At 39.5% G+C, this 19,624-nt stretch overlaps 1 protein-coding gene across 9 annotated transcripts in view; it reads right to left on the minus strand.

Moving 5' to 3' along the window:
* The window catches only part of MTMR1 (myotubularin related protein 1), a 64,980-nt gene that overhangs the window by 34,280 nt on the left and 11,076 nt on the right, over positions 1 to 19,624 (minus strand). For all 9 annotated transcript variants that reach the window (XM_015413228.1, XM_015413198.1, XM_015413211.1 and 6 more), the window contains 8 exons: positions 12,611 to 12,686; positions 9,302 to 9,396; positions 9,034 to 9,141; positions 8,343 to 8,441; positions 7,696 to 7,779; positions 6,587 to 6,736; positions 5,152 to 5,340; positions 1,898 to 2,083 (listed from right to left, as the gene is read on the minus strand). In XM_015413228.1, the coding sequence (XP_015268714.1) occupies positions 1,898 to 2,083; positions 5,152 to 5,340; positions 6,587 to 6,736; positions 7,696 to 7,779; positions 8,343 to 8,441; positions 9,034 to 9,141; positions 9,302 to 9,396; positions 12,611 to 12,686 (987 nt within the window). The remainder of the gene's footprint in view (positions 1 to 1,897; positions 2,084 to 5,151; positions 5,341 to 6,586; positions 6,737 to 7,695; positions 7,780 to 8,342; positions 8,442 to 9,033; positions 9,142 to 9,301; positions 9,397 to 12,610; positions 12,687 to 19,624) is intronic.

Consider the following 19,624-nt stretch of genomic DNA (forward strand, 5'->3'; position numbering starts at 1 on the left):
AGTTCCCTTTGAGATGGAACCATCACAGAGAATGGGAACCACGGCTGATGCTGCATAGGCTGAAGTTGGGGCGCCTGTTGTTTGTGACTCCTAGCAGATCATCCAAAGACCTCAAGAGATGTGGCTCATGTTCTAATGGCGATGGTGTTCTCGGCATTGTGAAGGTCCCAATGTGGATTGGCGTTGGAGATAGACAGTGTTGAGGGGACATCAACCAACACTCTCTCAGCAAAGATGGTCAGTCGGCACTGATTCAGGGAGCCCTGTCGATTCCAAGGGGAGATGGATCCTCAGTGTCAAGGCCTAGTTGAAATTGACCAGTGTGGAGAAGCCTGTTGTGAATATTTTGTTTTCTTTTTCGATTTCTTGGATGGTGGTTCTGACACTGAGTGCATCAGTGCCAATTTGTCTGAAAGTTCCAACATCAATGGCGTTGAGAGGAAGGCCATTGACAAGGCTCATGGCCATTTACTGGAGTGCGCCCGCTTTTCTGTCTACGCTTCTGGGGCTCCCAGGGCTTTCCCCCATAAGACTGCCTTAAACCTGGCAGCTCTACCATCACAGGCTTTCAGAGTAAGGCAGCATGCGGGGCATGAGGCCGTATTATGCCCTTCACCGAGACACAATAGACATCACTTATGGTCATGGTTCTCAGTTTTTCTGGCTCCACACTCTTCATTTTTTAAATACTGGCTCTGGTAATCAATGTAGTGATCTGAAGCCAAGAAAAAGTTGAAAAAAGACGCAGCTTGGAAAGACTTATGACAGCAAGAAAAGAACCAAGGGCAAAGTGCTTGCCTTGTTTCTGTCACATGATCCTTTGGGTGGGAAAGGACTTACTTGAAATGGAGGGGGAGCACTCGCAGGCTCTGGAAAATTCTACTAAAGCTTGCAAATTCTTTTCTCCATGGCTGACCTGCAACTGTGCAGTCCCCATGTGTGCCTGCACAGAAGCCATGATGATGAACAATAGGTTTTATTCCATTTATCTCTGCCAGGGAATGTATCCATTTCAAAAACTTCAAACATGTAGGTTAAACCTAGTGAAAACTAAATATATTATCAGACCGTGATATTAAAATTAATCCTATTGCCATTGAAATAAGAAGTACCTACCTCCACCAACATCTGTAGAACCTGTGCTTTGGTCCACGGACACCACAAAAAATTAAACTATTACAAATGAGATGCTTCTGATTTGTAGATTTGTAGTTCCCATGGCAGTTTGCCCAAGAAAGAGATGGAGAGTTACCTAGAGGAATGTGCCAGCCTTCCATATTGCAATGCAATAGAGTCCTGTACAAGACTGAATATGACCCCTCAAGTTCTCAGCGAAACATGAGAACTGATGTAGTGTGGCATACTGGGGATCAGATAGCCTCTAGTTCAAATCTCACCCACTCCTATAAATTCATTAGGTGGTGTTATGCAAGACACCATAGGAGTATAATACTACTGATCAGACCTTATGGAATTGTTGAGATGAGGTATCAGAAGAGATGTATACATACTCCTATTGCAGTGTGAAATCCACAACTGTCTAGCTTTTACATTTTTACCCCATCCTTTCTTCCAGGTGCTCAGGGCAGTGTATATGGTTCTCCCCCATTGCATATTATCCTAACAACAGCCCTGTGAAGAAGGTTAGGCTGAGAAAGAGTATGACTAGCCTGAGGTCTCCCACTGAGCTTCAGCCCATATTCCAACCACTATGCCACACTGACATAGCATCAAAGTACAGCAGTAATGGAAAAATCACATTTTAATCAAGCAAGATTTCACCACCTTTCAGATCTTGGGAAGATAATGTAAGAGTAAAGTCTGGAAATAAACTTCAATATAATTTAATCTAACACTTCAAAGCAAAGACAGAAGATATTTTCATCAAGCCCATTACCCGTATATATTCCAGCCAGTGAGTACTCTCCACATTGGACAGCCATCGAGACTCATCAATTGTAGGGTAAACTATTTCTTTCAGCTTACGCAGTGACTCTCTCATCACATGGATATTTGGGATCTCCAAGAAGATCAGCTCAACATTTGGGTAGGCACTTTCACTTTCATATCCCCCGCCTTTTGCCTGCAATCACAAATCATCTTACATAAATTATTTAAATAATTTCAGTATTTCAACAGTAAATACCTAATTGTTACTTACAAAAGCACATCATTAATAGTGAACTTTAGCTACAGACATCTTTGTAATGTTTTGTATGCTTTCTTGAAACGCCACTTTCAAACTACACCCAAAAGGCCTTTCCCTTGGTCTGTCAAGGAACTTGCTTGCTAGAAAGTGAAACATGCAGTTTCTTCTGCGTCTTGACACTCTTGAGTGGTAACCTAGACAAGACAGGCCAATTGTATTCCACTTTCCTTCCTGCCAGACCACCTTAGATATGAATAGGTTTGAATTACTGTCCTATTCCTTCTTTATGCTATTCTTTACTCTTGCCCCTCAAAAATACTTGTATGCCAGTGAATTCAAAATGTAGATTACAATCTACCTGGATGCACAAGTCTGGCTCTCTTATTACTTAAGGAGGCCAGAGTTGGATAGTAGTTGTGTTTTGTCTGGATATGCTCTTTAGGGAACCCAGACAACATGGCTGAAATTCCTATTTCTTCTCCAAGTTGGAAGAAGCCCAACGGGTTGAGAACTTCTTGGAAATATTCTGAAAACAAAGGGATGTACCTGTGAGTATGCTTAGAATTTTGCCTGCATTTGTCAGGCACAGAGGAGTGAAGAAAATGCCTCTTTTTTCGCACTGCTGGTCATTTTTTTCTGCTTTCACACTTTTAAAATGCCTTGTAAATATTGGGGGAAGGGGTTGATTTTTAAGGAGTTTTGAACAGGACTCTCTAAAAGTCTTGTAGTTAGCTATGCTCCAAGAGGTCTATTCTAATTTTAAACTTTACTAGATTCTGTCCTCTAGTTTTATTTGCTAGCCTGCATCTATTCTGTTTTTCTCCCTCTTTTTCTTTAGTATCTCTGAATGATTTATTTTGCTAGTGCCAGTGTACAGATGACCTTGGCTAACTTAGTGTATGGCTGACCTTGTTCAACTTAGTTTACACTTCTATTCTTTATCTGTTGATGAAGGGAGATTTAGCTGTATGAGTTTAAATTTATAATAAATCATATTTAAAGGGCTTATCCCTTTGCATTTTGCCTGTAAGAGTTCCTTCGCATTCTGTGTACAAGAGTTTTCTAAATAACCTTAGTTCCTGTTTGCTTTGTTTTACAAGTCACAGTTAATAACCTGTTTAATAGAGCACAAGGAAATTTAGCTGGATTATTTAGACTGCTTGGATTTTTTAGCTTAGTTGAATTAACTCGTTCATAATAAGAAATATGGGAAGGAAAGGGGGCAGTGCTCTTTGAAGGTTGTTTGCCTGTTTGTAAGCAGAATGGAATAATTTTTTAAAAAAATCTTTCACCAACAATAATTTCTAATAGATTTGACTGTTTATCCAGTAAAGTTCCAGACCCTTGTAGTTCTAACAATCTTTCTGTTTGTTCCCAGCAGGACTCTCTAATCAATTTGGAAGCCTTTGATAAGATCCTGAAAATAAACACTGCCACAAACAAGAGATCAGAGACACTAGCTTTACTAGCACCCCAAACCCTTTTAATCTCAGAAAGATCGACCTGTTCTCAGAACAGATTGGTATTCTCTTAGCCAAACCAAGTGGAAAGGACTGTTCAGACCCTGAGAATAAAAGATTCATGAAACAACCACTGCCATCCACAACTTTACACAATACTTTTACTGGTAAAGAGCCGACTAAGGAGAAGGAGGGGAAAAGGTTGGATGGAACCTTTAGGAAGAATTTCTGCACATCACACCCAGCTCCTTCACCCTCCCATTTTGGAACATAATAAAATTTCCTTGAATATTTTCCCTTATCAAGGCCACACGATCAATTCATCCACAAAGTATGCAGCTAAGGAACATCTTTCCTTTTCGCTACACAGGCATCCATCAATTGATCTGAAATATCTAGAAAGGGTGCCAGGGCTTATTAAGGGTGAAAGATTCAATATCCGTAGTGGTCAAGTCTTAAGGTTACAGTTCGAAAAGTAGAAATGGTGGCAGCATATGGATTTTTGTTTTAAAATCCTTTGAGGAGATCAGGAAAGGCAGCTCAGTTAGGAAGGCAGGAATTTGGCCTGGAAAGCACTCTGTGTGATTACAGAAACCAGGACCACCATCTGTTGTGACATTTTAAGCAATCATCAGAGTGCATTTTTTTTAAATTATCCATGTATTCTTAAAAGTAATGTTAAGTGCAAGCTTGTTAAGAAATGCTTCTTGTATGACTTCATGCCTTGCCCTTGCTAAGAGAGAGAGCACTTTTATGACCCCGTTATTTCTTATCTTACCTTGGAAACTTTCCAGTGTTTGAGCAGGAATTGATTTTAATTGCTAGGCTTCATATTATGTAAGTTTTAGATCATTAGCCACAGTTCCAGGTATTTTACTTCACAGATAGAATAATGTCAAAGTAACAAGTTTATTATATGCACAAGTTTTGATAGTCCTTTGTTCTTTGCTAAAGATTCCAGTAAGTATTTTATTCTTGAGGAAAATTATTTTGAAGTCTGTGAACAGAATCCACGGCAAGCGATGCTGTATTAGGTAAGAAATTCTCGGGCCCTGGGCCTCTTTAAACATAGGATCTAAAATCTGACTCGTGTTTACTTAGTAGTATCATTTACTTGTAGTAGGATCAATTACTTGTAGATAACAATATAATATGAAAACTTGTTTGTTTCTCATGAATTTTATATTTACTGGTTCTGTATGCTTATTCCTCGTATCAGTATTTTTATTGAGTGCCTGCTTAATAAAAGAGTTAAACTTTATTTTAATAAAGAAAATGTACTATAAACTTTTCTGCTAGGTTGGCTGAGGGTTTCAATGCCTGGACCCCTATAAATTATACAGTCATCATATCAAAGTCAAATTCCTCTCAAAGAGTGCCTGATTGTGTAAATTTTACAGTTTTAAGTTCAGTCAGAGAGGAGCTTCTGTTTCCATGTGGCTGAACTCAGAGTAATCACTTAATTAGGAACTAATTAAATAATCTGTTACATGTCAATCTGCCCATCTCGCCCCCAATACTATCCCTTCATGAATATTTTACCTTATTTGTATCTGCAACACTGTTCTGTCTGGCATCAAAGATAAAAAGCTTGTGGGACTGAGCGTTGGCATCCATGATTGTTTGCAAATATTTCTCATCTTCTTTGCAGCGTTTGTCATTTGGGCCTACTAGAGGCTGGCTACATCGTGTGATGGTAGCTTGACTCTCAGGGTGGATCCAGGATAACACCTAAGTTAAGAAGAAATGAACAAAACCACAAAGGTCTCTGAAGCAACTCATTTGTCAAATTAAAAGCAGACCTGAAGTAGTTAGGACAGAGAAAAAACAATTAGGGGAGGAGATTAACGCAATTTAAATGGAAAATGAACAAAGATTTGGGACACAACCAAGCATTTAGTTCTACACATCCAAAGATAGTTACTAGAGCACTAGCTGCCCTCTTTCCTCCACAGGAAACCATATCTACTTTTGAAACTGAGAAGACCTGTCAAGGGGATGGCCTGACTGACTGCCATTTGGCTGCTGAAAAATTAATGCGTAAAAACCCAGCTCTTTGAATCCCAGTCTTTATTAACAACATGTTTATTACATATAATTATATTTCCTTTAAGTTAGCATTTCGTGTCTACAAAAACAAGACAAGCACCAACTTGAATAAAAGGATTTTCAAACTGGGAAGGATTTTGATTTGTCAGTTCCCTCTCTGACCTCTGGTATTATTCTTCCTATGACTAACAGAACAGCATTTCTGCTGAACTTATCACTGAACTTATTTGCAAAGTGCATTTTTTAACTTTCTGTACAGAAATAAATTAAATATTTCTTTATATGTTACACTTCAGCTCCTGGACCGGTAACGGGACCGGTAACGTTTCTTTGCATTCCCTTTCATGTCATACACAGGCTTCCTACGAAAAATGAATTGGTCTGCTTACTTAGAAGCTTTCTGTGACTGAACAGTTGTCCAGATCAGAGCCCCGTTCACATAGGAGAGCCAAAAAGGGCACACACTGTGGAAGCAGCTGCAAGTAGCACAAAAGTGGGCAAGGACTCCATTTGAACACCCCATACCTGTGCCACTTGCTGCTATCACCACCCCACCCCTCCCTTTTCCCAGTATCACATCGCTGCAGAAACGCTAAAGATGGCATATGTAGAGCTTAACTACACCCCCATCTGCAGACTGGCTACAGGCAGAGGTTCCACATGGAAACTCTGCCCACGCTCATACCACATTTCCTTGCTCAAAGCAGACCAAAGGATGTTTTTCTTAGATTAAATTTCAACACACAAGCCCTGAAAGCCCTACAAGTTGTGCTTGGAATGAGAACAATTTCATGTGGAGGCTTCCCAAAAATGTGCGGGGATGCTACTCTATATTCATCCCCATGTGGAAGCAACTGGATGTCATAAATTACACCACAACCTTACACAGCAAGAGGGGTTTTTTTTTTAAGTCAAGTATCTTACTTACTGGAACTCTGCCTTTTGCCCTGAATGCTGCTACTCTGGAGAGGTCATCATCTTTTACACTAGTTGGCACAACAAGAATGGCAGGATACGTATCGCAAAGCTCATACATACTATTAATTTTAGATATTTTCCAGCTCTCATTAGGTAATCCCTGCACAGAAACAAAGTTTTCCATTAGTGTTTTTTAAAAGAAACCTGATTTTATTGAGCTAAATTCAGAGCCTACAAGGAATAAATAAAATAATTATATAGTACCCCAAGTCTTTTTTTGTATAGGGATTCTGAAAATGACACAAATTTATTGTTTACCATTAGCATATGGGGTAATATAAAGTTTAAAGCTTGACCAGATTAGAAACTCCACTTGGTCACAAATACAGCTAGCTGGATAGGGAGCCTGTCTTCAGTAACAGGAAGATTTGTACACTCTGGCATACTGGTTGATTATGCAGCATATCTAAATGATGACATCTGAATTTGCTTGTTTTCCTCTTCCCTCTGTGTCCTTTTTTAATACTAATGAACAAAAAAGGAGGGGGGATTCAACCCAGAACAAACCAGGTAACCAAAGTGGCTGCTTTCTCTCAAATATTTTCAAAAAGCCTCTTTGAATGATGACAATTGTTTTGTATGCCATTATTTTATACTTTAAACTGCCTTGAGAGCATTCATGTAGTAAATAAAGTAAGTACACCTGGAAAAAAATTATGATGACTTCTTGGGCTCACACAGCAATGCATACCTAAGGGTGTTTCCTGTGAATTTGTACAGACATGGCTCATTGATCGCAACAAAAGAGAAAGACAGACCACATGGAAAGGGTCTAATCACCTAAACTGCACACAACTCAAACATCAGTTCTAGGAGTGGCTCTAGAGCAATTAATTTGGGAGAGCAAGGAGACAACGGCAAAGATACATTTGATCAGCTCCACCATTCTACCAGACAACACTAAGTTCACAGACAAAATATCAGGAACTAGATGATTCACCTGGACGTATCCTAGCCATATACTGGCAAATTTCATGTTTCAGGTCTCCTAATGTTTGTGGATATGCAGATGAAGAATACAGAATATTATTTTGAAATGTGAATATTTTTATTACCTACCTGCCTCTTATATTCTGCCATTGGATCATAAACTTTCCAGCCATTAACAGGAAATTTTTCTTTATAGCTGAATGCAAACAATGGCTGAATGCAGTGAAACAAAAGCACACATTACTAAACCTATTTCATTTCACAACAGAATTAATGGGAGCATTCTATCTATCTATCTATCTATCTATCTATCTATCTATCTATCTATCTATCTCATACTCTATCTATCTATCTATCTATCTATCTCATACTTCTTCTTATTAGTTCTAAGCAGATTACTAAAATATTGAAAAATTCAAACCCCATTTGAACGGCTGCAAAATCAGGGAGCCTTTTATCATGAATTTCAAGCATCCAGAATGTTCAATCAATCATTTCAAACACAGCTTACAATTCTGTATTCATTAATAAACACGCAAGAGATAGCACCATTCTAATGTTAGTTATTTAGAATTAGTAATTCCATCAATGGAATTTCACTTTAATGATGCTTAGGACTGTAGCCTTAGTTCTTTTATCTACCTCACTGAAAACGTTTGTTCAGCCAGAACAGTGACAATAATCAATCAGTAGTCTAATACTTTTTGCAGACTGTTTGTTTCTCCATGCTTCTTCTCTTCACCATGAAGGAGAGAACTCCAGAACAGAATACTTACCAGCCCATGAGAAAGAGGAAATGCTCGCGTAATAAGGTTCTGAAAAATCTCCAGTCTATGCTCTTCCTGTTTATAGGCAAACCGCAAATTTCTCATATCCTGTCAAATAGAGTTAGTTACATCAAAATGAAAGAGTTTGCAATTGCTGCTTGTACTAAGGAGCCCCTCTTCTTAATCCAGCAAAATCATATTCTAGACACCAACTACTAAGAATATACCCCATATGAACAAGCTACACCATTACATTTAGCAAAGAGGTGAATGAAACAGCTATCACCTGCAGCAGATACAAGAGTCTTCCATTAAAAAAGGACTGCATCATGAAAACACACATTAAATCATTGGAGGGGGGGGGAATGCTTCATGATGTATGAATGGCAGTGCAAACGGATGTCTCATTACCTCCCTATTCTCTAGGAGTTTTGGTCAGCCAGACTGACCTTATATTCACTCCACACACACAAAACCCCCAAAACACCTGCATTGTGTTTAGCATGCAATTAACTGACCCTTTCCTTCTATCAGTATGAATATTCCATGGCATGGCACTAGCTAAGCCAGAAAATTGGTAGGGTTCACAAAGAACAAACAAGCAATGCCCTCTGATACACAAACACACATCAAAAGAGAATTAAACACTAAGGAGTAACAATGTGAGTACCAGTGTGTTTTCTTAAGATTAAATCAATACCTTGCAAACAATTTCTATACCACAAGAGTTATCTCCATGGCTCTGCACTCCAATCTTTTCAACCCTATTTATCACTCCAAGAGGAACATCAAGAACAAAATGGGGATCCTGAAATTTGAAGAAAAGTAAACCCTTTTTATTATTCATTGGTACAAATTTTTAATACAGTCAACATGAGATAAAATTATACAGTTAAGTGTGGAACAACAAAAAATAACAAGAAAAATATGTTGCTATTTAAGATGTGCATAAAGGAAAAAGGACTCACCCTTTCAACATTCTTGAAATACATTTTGAAATCTGTCACTGTCAATGTACCACTGATGGCTCCAATAAATGGACAGATATACATGACATCTTTAGCTGGTTAAAATAAGGATGTATTAATGCTTGTTATCCCTACATAGGATTCTTCTTATATATACACATATGTAAACATATAAACAATATTTCTTCCAAGAAAGTTGTTGAACTTTCAAATGCCTTTTTTAGTATGGCATCAACATGGAATAACTGGTTTCGGGTAGCAAATTACTTCACAAGATATGAAATAACCATTTTGGGGATCCCTGAAATTACAGGAAAGAACCTGGAGGAGCTTGCTGAAGCTAAGAGCTCTGGTCGGTGTCTTGATGGTAACAATTTCCACAACAATTCTAACTGAATCTCAGCCACTTGAAAACAGAAAGTAAGAAGGCTGAAGTCTCCATCCCATAGTATGTTTAGATCACTCTTCCTAACAATGACAACTATATTCAAAAACAGCTCTCAAAGCTGCATGCATTAGTCATATGGAAGAGTTCACGCTGCAGGAAGTGAGAAGACATCAAACCCGTCTTTCCCTTGTTGCAACCTATTCAATAAATAATTTTCATTTCCAGAAGATTAGGAGTAGAACAAGCAGTGCTTCAGAAACCAGATACAGACAGCTCCTTTTGAATAAAATATGACCCAACAATTTCTTTTAGCAATAAGGCACTTCTTAGTGTTACAGCAAAGAAGCCCTTTGTCTGAGCCAAGTTGGTGAAAATAAACTGTTAGGTGTTACCCACTTTTACCAGCAGTGAGAAAAAGAGTTGGTTTTAGTCCAGGATTTTGTTTCCTTTAATCCAGGGTTTTGTTTCTTTTGGATGACAGATTTCTGGAGACTTGTAGTATCATTGTAATACTGGTTTTATTTACAAGTAGAGACTATTTCAGATTTCTGAAACATGTGGAAAACAGTGCATACTACATAATGAATCAGAGAGCGACAGATTCAGGTGGATAGCTGTGTTGCTCAGAAGCAGCAGAGAAAAGTTTGGGCCAGTTTTGTCTGAAGAAGTGTGTTTTGTACACAAATGTTTACACTTTGAATAAAACTTTGTTGGTTTCAAAGGTGCCACTTGACTCAAACTCTATAGAGAGTAACAGTGTGTGCCCATGCCCACAACCTCCCAGGCTGCTTCCTGTCCAGAGAAGCTCATAGCTGTCTCTGCCCATTTATCTCAAAATTCAAAAACTGCCACCAGCCATGTTCTCTCTCTCTCTCTCTCTCTCTCTCTCTCTCTCTCTCTCTCTCTCTCTCTCTCACACACACACACACACACCATCCCTGCAAAGCACTATTCTCAGACTCCACAATTTATCTGCAAGGCCATTACCCATTCAGGAGAGTATCTCCAGTCAGTAGCTTCTATTGAGGAAACATCAGGTGATCATCTGTGAAAATTAACAGGCAACCAGCTTCTTTAAAAATGATGATCACACAGCAGCCTTAGCATTGGGAACATTTCCTCATAAAAGCCTGCTTTTTCAAACGTATGGCAATGAATGGCTTGGACAGCACAGAGAATTAACACAATGTATTCATTTATTAAGATGTTTGCTGTCACCAGCCAAAGGATCAAGGGGCGGGGGGCAGGAGAATCAGAAAGTGAAGACCAGCCTGCCCCCCACAAGATATCTGGGCCTTGAAACAACTCCTAAATCTTATCTCCCCTCTTAATCTTTCTCCTCAGCTTCATACCCGCCACCCATTCACCTGTGCACCCTGCCTTGCATTGTCAGCCTGAGAGCACAGCTGTTGTTTTATTTTCATTTAGAGACAGCATGTGCCACTAGAAATGTTTTGGATTTTAATTGCAGTGAACAAGTGCTTGACAGAAAAGTGGGCTACAGATGTAAAACTGCTCACGGACAGCAGTTTTCACTGGGCACTGAACCAAATATTGCTGCAAGTCATCAGCCTCAAACCAGTCTCACTAAGACAACACTATATTCAGTTGTCAGAGAGAAACATTCAGTTTTCCCAGTCTCTAAAGACTGCTCCACGCTGTAAGGCACGCTATATGTACAGGTTTCTCTTACTGCTTAAATAACAGTACTGCTTAAATAACAGTACACACTTAGATTTACACAGCAATTTCAGTGCTCAAAGCACACTACACATATTCTTTCATTTATTCCTCTCCTGCTGGCAAGCATGGCCTCATCTGCTGAGGGAAGCTACAGAACAAGAAGGCCTTTCCTGCTGTGCTGTCTCAACAGTGGAACTCCCTTCCCACAATCAACTGCCTGGCACTATGCTTACAAAGTTTCTGATCTGGGTTAAGATATTTCTTTCCTCCCCACAATGCCTTTCATTGACTCCTCCTCTCCTCCTTTTTTAAAAACATACATTTTATTGATATTTTTATAATAAACATCAACACTCCTCTCCTCCTGATTGTTTAACGTGCCTCTTGCATTGGCATCAATAATATAACGATGCAGAATTTAATTTCTGCTGCTACAGATCCTTTTAATAGTTGGTCTTCTTAGAAATTTCAATGCAGCTGTTTATCTATTATTGTATTACAGTTGCTGCTGGTCTATTTAATTGTCATTGAATATCAATATGTTTTATTGCTTTAATTATACTGAAAGCTGCCTTGGTAGTTAGTCCAGCTGAGAGTGTGGGATATAAATATCAGACATAAATAAATATTGTCACCACTGTACTGCAGTTGCCAAGATCATGTAGCTAGTTTGCAAGAGGGGTGAGATTCTGAGGTCTTCCTTGCGCGAAACTCACATGCCAAACCATCATGCCACACAACATTTTTTTTCTAATAACCAGTGTTTCCATGGGACTTACATGAACAGATTCTCCAAGTTCCCACTTTAACCATCCTAACACATCCTCACTCATCCACCCTTTCCTTCAACAGATGCTGTACACATACACCCAATCTGTATTGCCAGCATTCTATTCCAAAGTACTCTCAATATTATCTTACTGAAAAAAACAGTGGAAGAGAACATACTTAAAGCTGTACGGAAAACACAAGCATCTAAGGATTATACTGAACACAAGTCAATCTCATGCCTCACTGATTTCTGTACTAATTTGTAATTAAAATTCTTCTCAGATCGACTTGCCTCTTGTGCTCCGTATCTCCAGTATCCCACTTGGGTATAAAGGATTAAGAATCCAGAATAAAATCTGACAACTTTATGTAAAACTTCTAAAAAATACATAAAACCAAATAAATAATTTTCATCATGTATAATCACAAATAACAATGCCACCTCAGTCACTCAGTACTTCACTTACCGATAGCTTTGATTGATTCTCCAGGAAAAAGTGGAGCCTCTTCCATCTGGGCGAGTTTGTTTCCATCCCTCAGTGCCTGGCAGGAAGCCAAAGCGAGAAGTAAATCTCACATTCCATCTGTACAGCTTCAGTACACAATTACGAGAAGGTGCTCTGGCTAGGAAGTTACTGGAGGCAAACAAATCATACCCTTTCCACTCTCTTCAAAGTAAGATGTTTTAACACCATGGGTCAGTGCAGACCTAATCATAGTTAAGACATCAGGAACAAGCCATGCAATTGCGCACTCCTGCCACCTGGAAAAAATTTCTCCTTCCTGCTTTAACTGAACTTAAGGTGCTTCATCAGGCCATAACAGTTAAGGCAAACTGGGGTTTGAAAGCAGTTTGGAACCCTGGTTAAGCATGAATCGTGGTCAGCTTTTCCATTAACACTGATGTCAACAAAACCACAGTTAAAGTGCAAGGGAGACGCAAGGAATGTGCAGTCCTGCAGCCTGTCCTGACCTCTTCACTGTGGTTAAGCATACATTTGCAAAGACTCTATGAAGCATCAAAGGCTACAGAACCCAGATTTGAAGCTAATTATGTATTTACTGTATAACCACACACACACAAAACAGGTATTAGTAGCAAAGCATTTACATGAAGATATCATAAATATTCCAGTTTTATATAGCACATACAAAGAGCAAGCAAATATTCTGCAAATATTCTGAACAGCAGGGACCTTTCACATGCACTCCCCAGAGTGTGTTATAGTGTTGCATTTTACAAGAATGGCTGATCAGGAAGAAAGTTTTTTTTTTTTTTTTTAGCCACTCACTGATGTTTTTGTTTCAAAGATTTAGGACTAGTTTTAAATCAAGTTTTCAAGAAGGTTCTTAAAAGACACCGTTAAATTATTCGGAAAAGAATGCAATTTTTTCACTTAGAACACAAGTTCAGAAAAAACAATAACTGAGCACATTCAGAGATTATTAAATTGTTAATTTGTTCTGGTGATACCAGATGAAAAATCAGTAGAAAAGGGGAGAAGGGAATTTCCCCCCACACAGCTTGTCATCCACTTCTGTTTTTGATGTTTCAGTGGAACTGCGGGGTCTCTGAACTAACTCTAGGTTCAGTCTTTTAGTAATTAGCCACAACCTGAATTTACTTTAAAAATTTGGAAGGACTGGTCACATTTTTAGGGAATTAAGGCCTAAGGTATTTGTTTATTTTGTTTTAGAGAAAAAGAGAGAATGCACAATAATTCATTGTAGCATTTCAGAGTAAAACCTGCAACATCATATTCTGGTACAACTAAAAATCCAGTTAATTTTATAAGAAACACTAACAGATGCTCTCCACAATTTGTGGCACAATTCCAATTTAAAGCAAGGATTAATATTGCACTTTTTTGTAGTTACCTTCCTGTATATCCAGTTAATTTTGATGGGGTATATAAGGAGGCCTTCCTGAATGAACAGTGCAAAGTAATAGAAGAAAACAATAGAATGGGAAGGACTAGAGATCTCTTCAAGAAAGTTGGAGAAATCAAGGGAGCGTTCCATGCAAAGCTGGCCATGATAAAGGACAAAAACGGTAGGGACCTAACAGAAGCAGAAGAGATTAGGAAAAGATGGCAAGAATACACAGAAGAACTATACAAGAAAGACCTCGATGTCCTTGACAACCACGACGGTATAATCACTGACCTCGAGCCAGACATCCTGGAATGTGAAGTTAAATGGGCCTTAGAAAGCATTGCTAACAACAAAGCTAGTGGAGGTGATGGTATTCCAGCTGAGCTATTCAAAGTCTTAGAAGATGATGCTGTTAAAGTGCTGCACTCCATTTGCCAGCAAATTTGGAAAACGCAACAGTGGCCACAGGATTGGAAAAGATCAGTATACATTCCAATCCCAAAGAAGGGCAACGCCAAGGAATGTTCAAACTATCGCACAATTGCACTCATATCACACGCTAGCAAGGTCATGCTCAAGATCCTACAAGCTAGGCTTCAACAGTACGTGGATAGAGAACTACCAGAAGTACAAGCGGGGTTTCGAAGAGGTAGAGGAACTAGAGATCAAATTGCCAACATTCGCTGGATTATGGAGAAAGCAAGAGAGTACCAGAAAAATATCTACTTCTGCTTCATTGACTATGCTAAAGCTTTTGACTGTGTGGATCACAACAAACTATGGCAGGTCCTTAAAGAGATGGGAGTACCAGACCACCTCACATGTCTCTTGAGAAACCTGTATAAGGGCCAAGAAGCGACAGTTAGAACCGGATACGGAACAACTGATTGGTTCAGCATAGGAAAAGGAGTACGACAAGGATGTATACTGTCACCTTGCTTATTTAATATATATGCAGAGTACATCATGCGAAATGCTGGCCTGGATGAATCACAAGCGGGAATTAAGATTGCTGGGGAAAAGATCAACAACCTCAGATATGCAGATGATACCACTCTAATGGCTGAAAGTGAAAAGGATCTAAAGAGCCTCTTGCTCAGAGTAAAAGAGGAGAGCGCAAAAGTGGGCTTGAAGCTCAACATCAAAAAAACTAAGATCATGGCATCCGGCCCCATCACTCCTTGGCAAATAGAAGGGGAAGTCGTGGAAGTAGTGACAGACTTCACGTTCCTGGGATCCCAGATCACCGCAGACTGTGACTGCAGCCATGAAATTAAAAGACGCCTGCTCCTTGGGAGGAAAGCGATGGCGAACCTAAACAGCATGATAAAAAGTAGAGACATCACCCTGCCAACAAAAGTCCGCATGGTCAAAGCAATGGTATTCCCAGTAGTCATGTATGGCTGCGAGAGCTGGACTATAAGGAAGGCCGAGCGCCGAAGAATAGATTCTTTTGAACTATGGTGCTGGAGAAGACTCTTGAGAGTCCCTTGGACTGCAAGAAGAACAAATCAGTCAATCCTCAAAGAAATCAACCCTGACTGTTCCCTGGAAGGCCAGATAATGAAACTGAAGCTCAAATACTTTGGCCACCAAATGAGAAGGGAGCACTCACTGGAAAAGACCCTGATGCTGGGAAAGATTGAAGGTCAAAGAAGACGGGGACGGCAAAGGATGAGATGGTTAGACAGTGTCAGCGATGCAACGAACATGAAATTGAGCCAACTTCGGAGGACGGCGGAAGACAGGAGAGCCTGGCGGGAGATTGTCCATGGGGTCGCGAAGAGTCGGACTCGACTGTGCGACTGAACAACAAAAATATCTATACAATTTTTCTCTTAGTAAGGGTCTGTCCCTTGATTTCCTGAAGAGATCAGCAATTTATCACTTTGATGTCAGACATGAAATTACTAATACTACATCCGACATACTATGATTTATACTACTTATCCTATGTTAAGTGATGCAATTAAATTACCGATTCATTAACTGCATATTTAAAATGAAGACTAATAGGATTTTAATGACATCTCCACCCTGCTAAATAGTATTCAATTTCACAGGCTTTATTGCAAATCTGTGTGCATCATTTGACTCAAATAATTTAACATTATTTTCAAACCTACACACGATTTTTAAAAAATTCAGACAGTGAAGTATCTTCAAATTTCACTGGTATTAGTACTATAAAGTTTTGATTTGTTAACGAGCCCATTAACTGGTTGAAGGGTAGCTAATCAAACTGTTCTTATTCAACATCGGTGATATTTTGCAAACGGAATTCTACAAGCTGTAGTGTATTATATATTTTATATATCATCTTTTCACTATTCAGACTTCAAACCTGTGATCCACATCCTCAAGAGGACTCTGAGGATCTTTTTAAAGTACATATACACCCCTTATTAATCTGAACCCTAAAGAAATCCAGTCTATTTTGAAAAACCCTGAGTTTGGCCTATTAAAGGCTCAGCTATGATGATGTGATGATAAGTGGAACCAGCTTAACTATATGGTCTCAGGAGCTCACATAGGTGAAGATGAAGATTGTAATTCAGCAGAGTGCCTGATCAGAAAACAAACTTTTGTTGCAAAATCGATGACATAATTATAATAAACCTGAATAACAGCAGAACTGACTCTCTGTTGAGCCAAGTAGCCTTGCACACACTTATGCTTGGTGATGAAGAATGCGATGGACAAGTAAAGGACGTTTCTTGGAAGATAATGATCATGTTGATCCACAAAAAAAATTAATAAGTGTTCATAACTAGACAGGCATGAAAAATTTGTTGTCTCTTGCTGAAAATGGAAGGTGTGCCTCTGATAAATGAAAAAGGTACCAAAAGTACAGAGCAAGACACAGCTTTAGGGAGAAGCCTTTTCACTTTCAGCAAAAGTTTTGGTGCCTTGGGTCTTTTCCACACACTCAATATACTCCTGATTTTCTTGGGAGTCAATCCAAAAGCATTGGAATCCATTTGGGCACAATTCTTCTGCACATAAGCCGGCTGCCCTCCCTGTGCATTTTCACAGTTGTGGAGTCAGTTTATTTTCTTTTGCATGCGACTTCAATAATGAGGATTTTCAAGGAATCAGTGGTGTCATCGGTGGCGTCACAGTACACAAATGGCATTCAAATATCGATATACAGCTGGAGTGTTGTAACAGCAGGCTTCGCATGTTCTCTGAATTCACAGGTTTCATACTTAAAAAGGTAAATCTCCAGCCCTTCCCCTAATGGTGATATGCTTTTTCTTTACATCTCTGTGAGGGTAGGAGCTAGAGACTTACCTTTTTTTCTGTAACGAAAGCTGGGAATTCAGAGAACATGCTAAGCCCACTGTTACAATGCTCCAGCAATATATCAATATTTTAGTGCCATAAAGAAAGACAAAGAAATCACTTGTCTTCAGGATGAGAAGGGAGTGTTTTGCCCACAGCAGTCCAGTCATCGAACAGTGGGCTGAAGTTAGGTGGGAGTGGGCAGGGGAAAGAAAACTGACAGAAACATTACCCACAAGGAAAAAGCTGACTCAAAATCAGTTTCCAGAAAAAACATTGGAGTAAAAGTGGTCTCAAAAGAACCCGGGGAAGGGGGGGGGGGACGGGACGGGACAAAAAACCCGAAGTGAAAACTAGTGGCACACAAAAAAAATCAGGGGATAAACCAAAGCAGTATAGCACCAAAACTGATCAAAAAAACCCATGCAGCAAAACCCTCAGTCACAAGAATTCTCCTCTCTCTTCCTCTCTCTGTTATTTATCAGCAGCCTCTTGTGTCTTCTTAGCTGCAGCTCCTCTTTTCAAAAATGGCCCCACTTTAACTGTGCTTTTGTTCCTTTTCCGTGATCTCCCTCTGTCTCCATTTTTTCCAAGGATACTAGACTACTAGCAAAGAATAGTTTGGAACTGAATTAAGAATAATTCAGAGGACACAGCTTAGCTTTTAACTAGATGGGTCAGAGGTGATTAGGCTACGGCATATCAAATAGATATGTAACCATTGCTATCTGCCTTAATGATTCCTTTTCACTGATCATATGTTCTATTTGTCTGTCTTCTTGTACAGTCTGTCTTATGTTTCTTTTGTTCGCTTATGATTTATATTGTGCCTAGTGAACATTTTAATTCATTTTAATCAAATAATTGAATCGGTGTATGTTCCCTTCTGGTCACTATTCAGCTATTGGGAGAAATTATAACCCAGATATTCAGCCCTGCTTGTTTTAACTTGATATTTTAATTCATACACCTAATTATGTTTTTAATCATGTATATTTTCTAAGCTGCCTTGGGCACTGAAACATTTCAAAAGTAGATTGTGAAATGGCAAAAATCCAACTGAACGTGCCAAGGGTAGATCTTTGGATACTGCCTTGTATGTTTGAATCAGTAGTATTTCCTTTAAATGGTTGGACCATACAGTTTGTTTACACAGAAATAGTTGTCACACATGTAGGTTAATACTAAAAGCATTAAAAATTGTGACTGTCCACTATCTTGCCTGTTTGCACAGATGGAAAACAAAGGTGAGAAGTCTACACTACAAAGGTGATCTTGCTGGATTCCATGTAAGGGAGCAGGAAGGAAAAGTAGACTATACTCTGCAATACAGACGAGCTACAGCTGCAGTGGTCAGAATCAGCCAGCTGGCTACTGTTCTGGGAACAAGTGCACTGCTGCATTGTTCACGTCATCCTTCACTTACAGGTTCGGTGACAGCAGTGTGGTCCCACATGAGCCATGAATGCCCAAGGCTCTGTACCAATTCCTGCCAGGCAATGACACAGTCTTTTACTTTGAACTCATGCTCCTGCTACAGGCAGTGTTCCCTCTAGCTGTTAATTCTTGTGAGCAAAAAATTCTACTTGGTGAGCTCCTGGCATTAAAGTTGTGAGCGATTTGGCTACTGCATGAATTTATTTGCTCTGGAGCCCATCCTTCCTGAGCAAAGACGAAAATGTGTGAGCCGGAGGCTAAAAAACTGTACGCTAGCTCACACTAACTGAGCTTAGAAGGAACACTGGCTACGAGTAACCTATATTGGGGAAGGGGTGTGTGTGCTGCCTGGGTCACTCACCAGATCACTGAGATACACTGGAGAAAAAATGCCTTGAGATACACTGGTATCTTTGAACTTGAACTGGTGGTGGAAAGTGCCATTAAGTCATAGCTGACTTATGGCAACTCTGTAGGCTTTTCAAAGCAAGAGACAAACAGAAATGGGTTGCCACTGTTTGCCTCTGAGTAGCAACCCTGAACTTTCTTGGTGGCCTCCCATCCAAGTATTAACCAGGGCTGACCCTGCTTAGCTTCTAAGATCTGATGGTATTGGGCTAGCCTGGGCCACCTAAGTCAGGGAAAGCATGCTACATACAAGGAAAGAATGTTTGCCAGGTTAAGGTAAAACATGTATCCAGCATCTGACATGACTATACACAAATGAGGTTCAGCAAACTGATGGCTGTATACCACTGGAAGGGGCAAGACTAGGGTTAGCACTTTCAGTTCATATTTTCTAAAGAAGGCAACAAAGTACAATTTACCAATGACTGTGATTTCCTCTATGCAAACTGTTTGAAATATGCCTCAGTGCACAACAC

This window comes from Gekko japonicus, unplaced genomic scaffold, assembly GCF_001447785.1.
Source record: "Gekko japonicus isolate JY-2015 unplaced genomic scaffold, Gekko_japonicus_V1.1 scaffold905, whole genome shotgun sequence".
Taxonomy (NCBI): Eukaryota; Metazoa; Chordata; class Lepidosauria; order Squamata; family Gekkonidae; genus Gekko; species Gekko japonicus.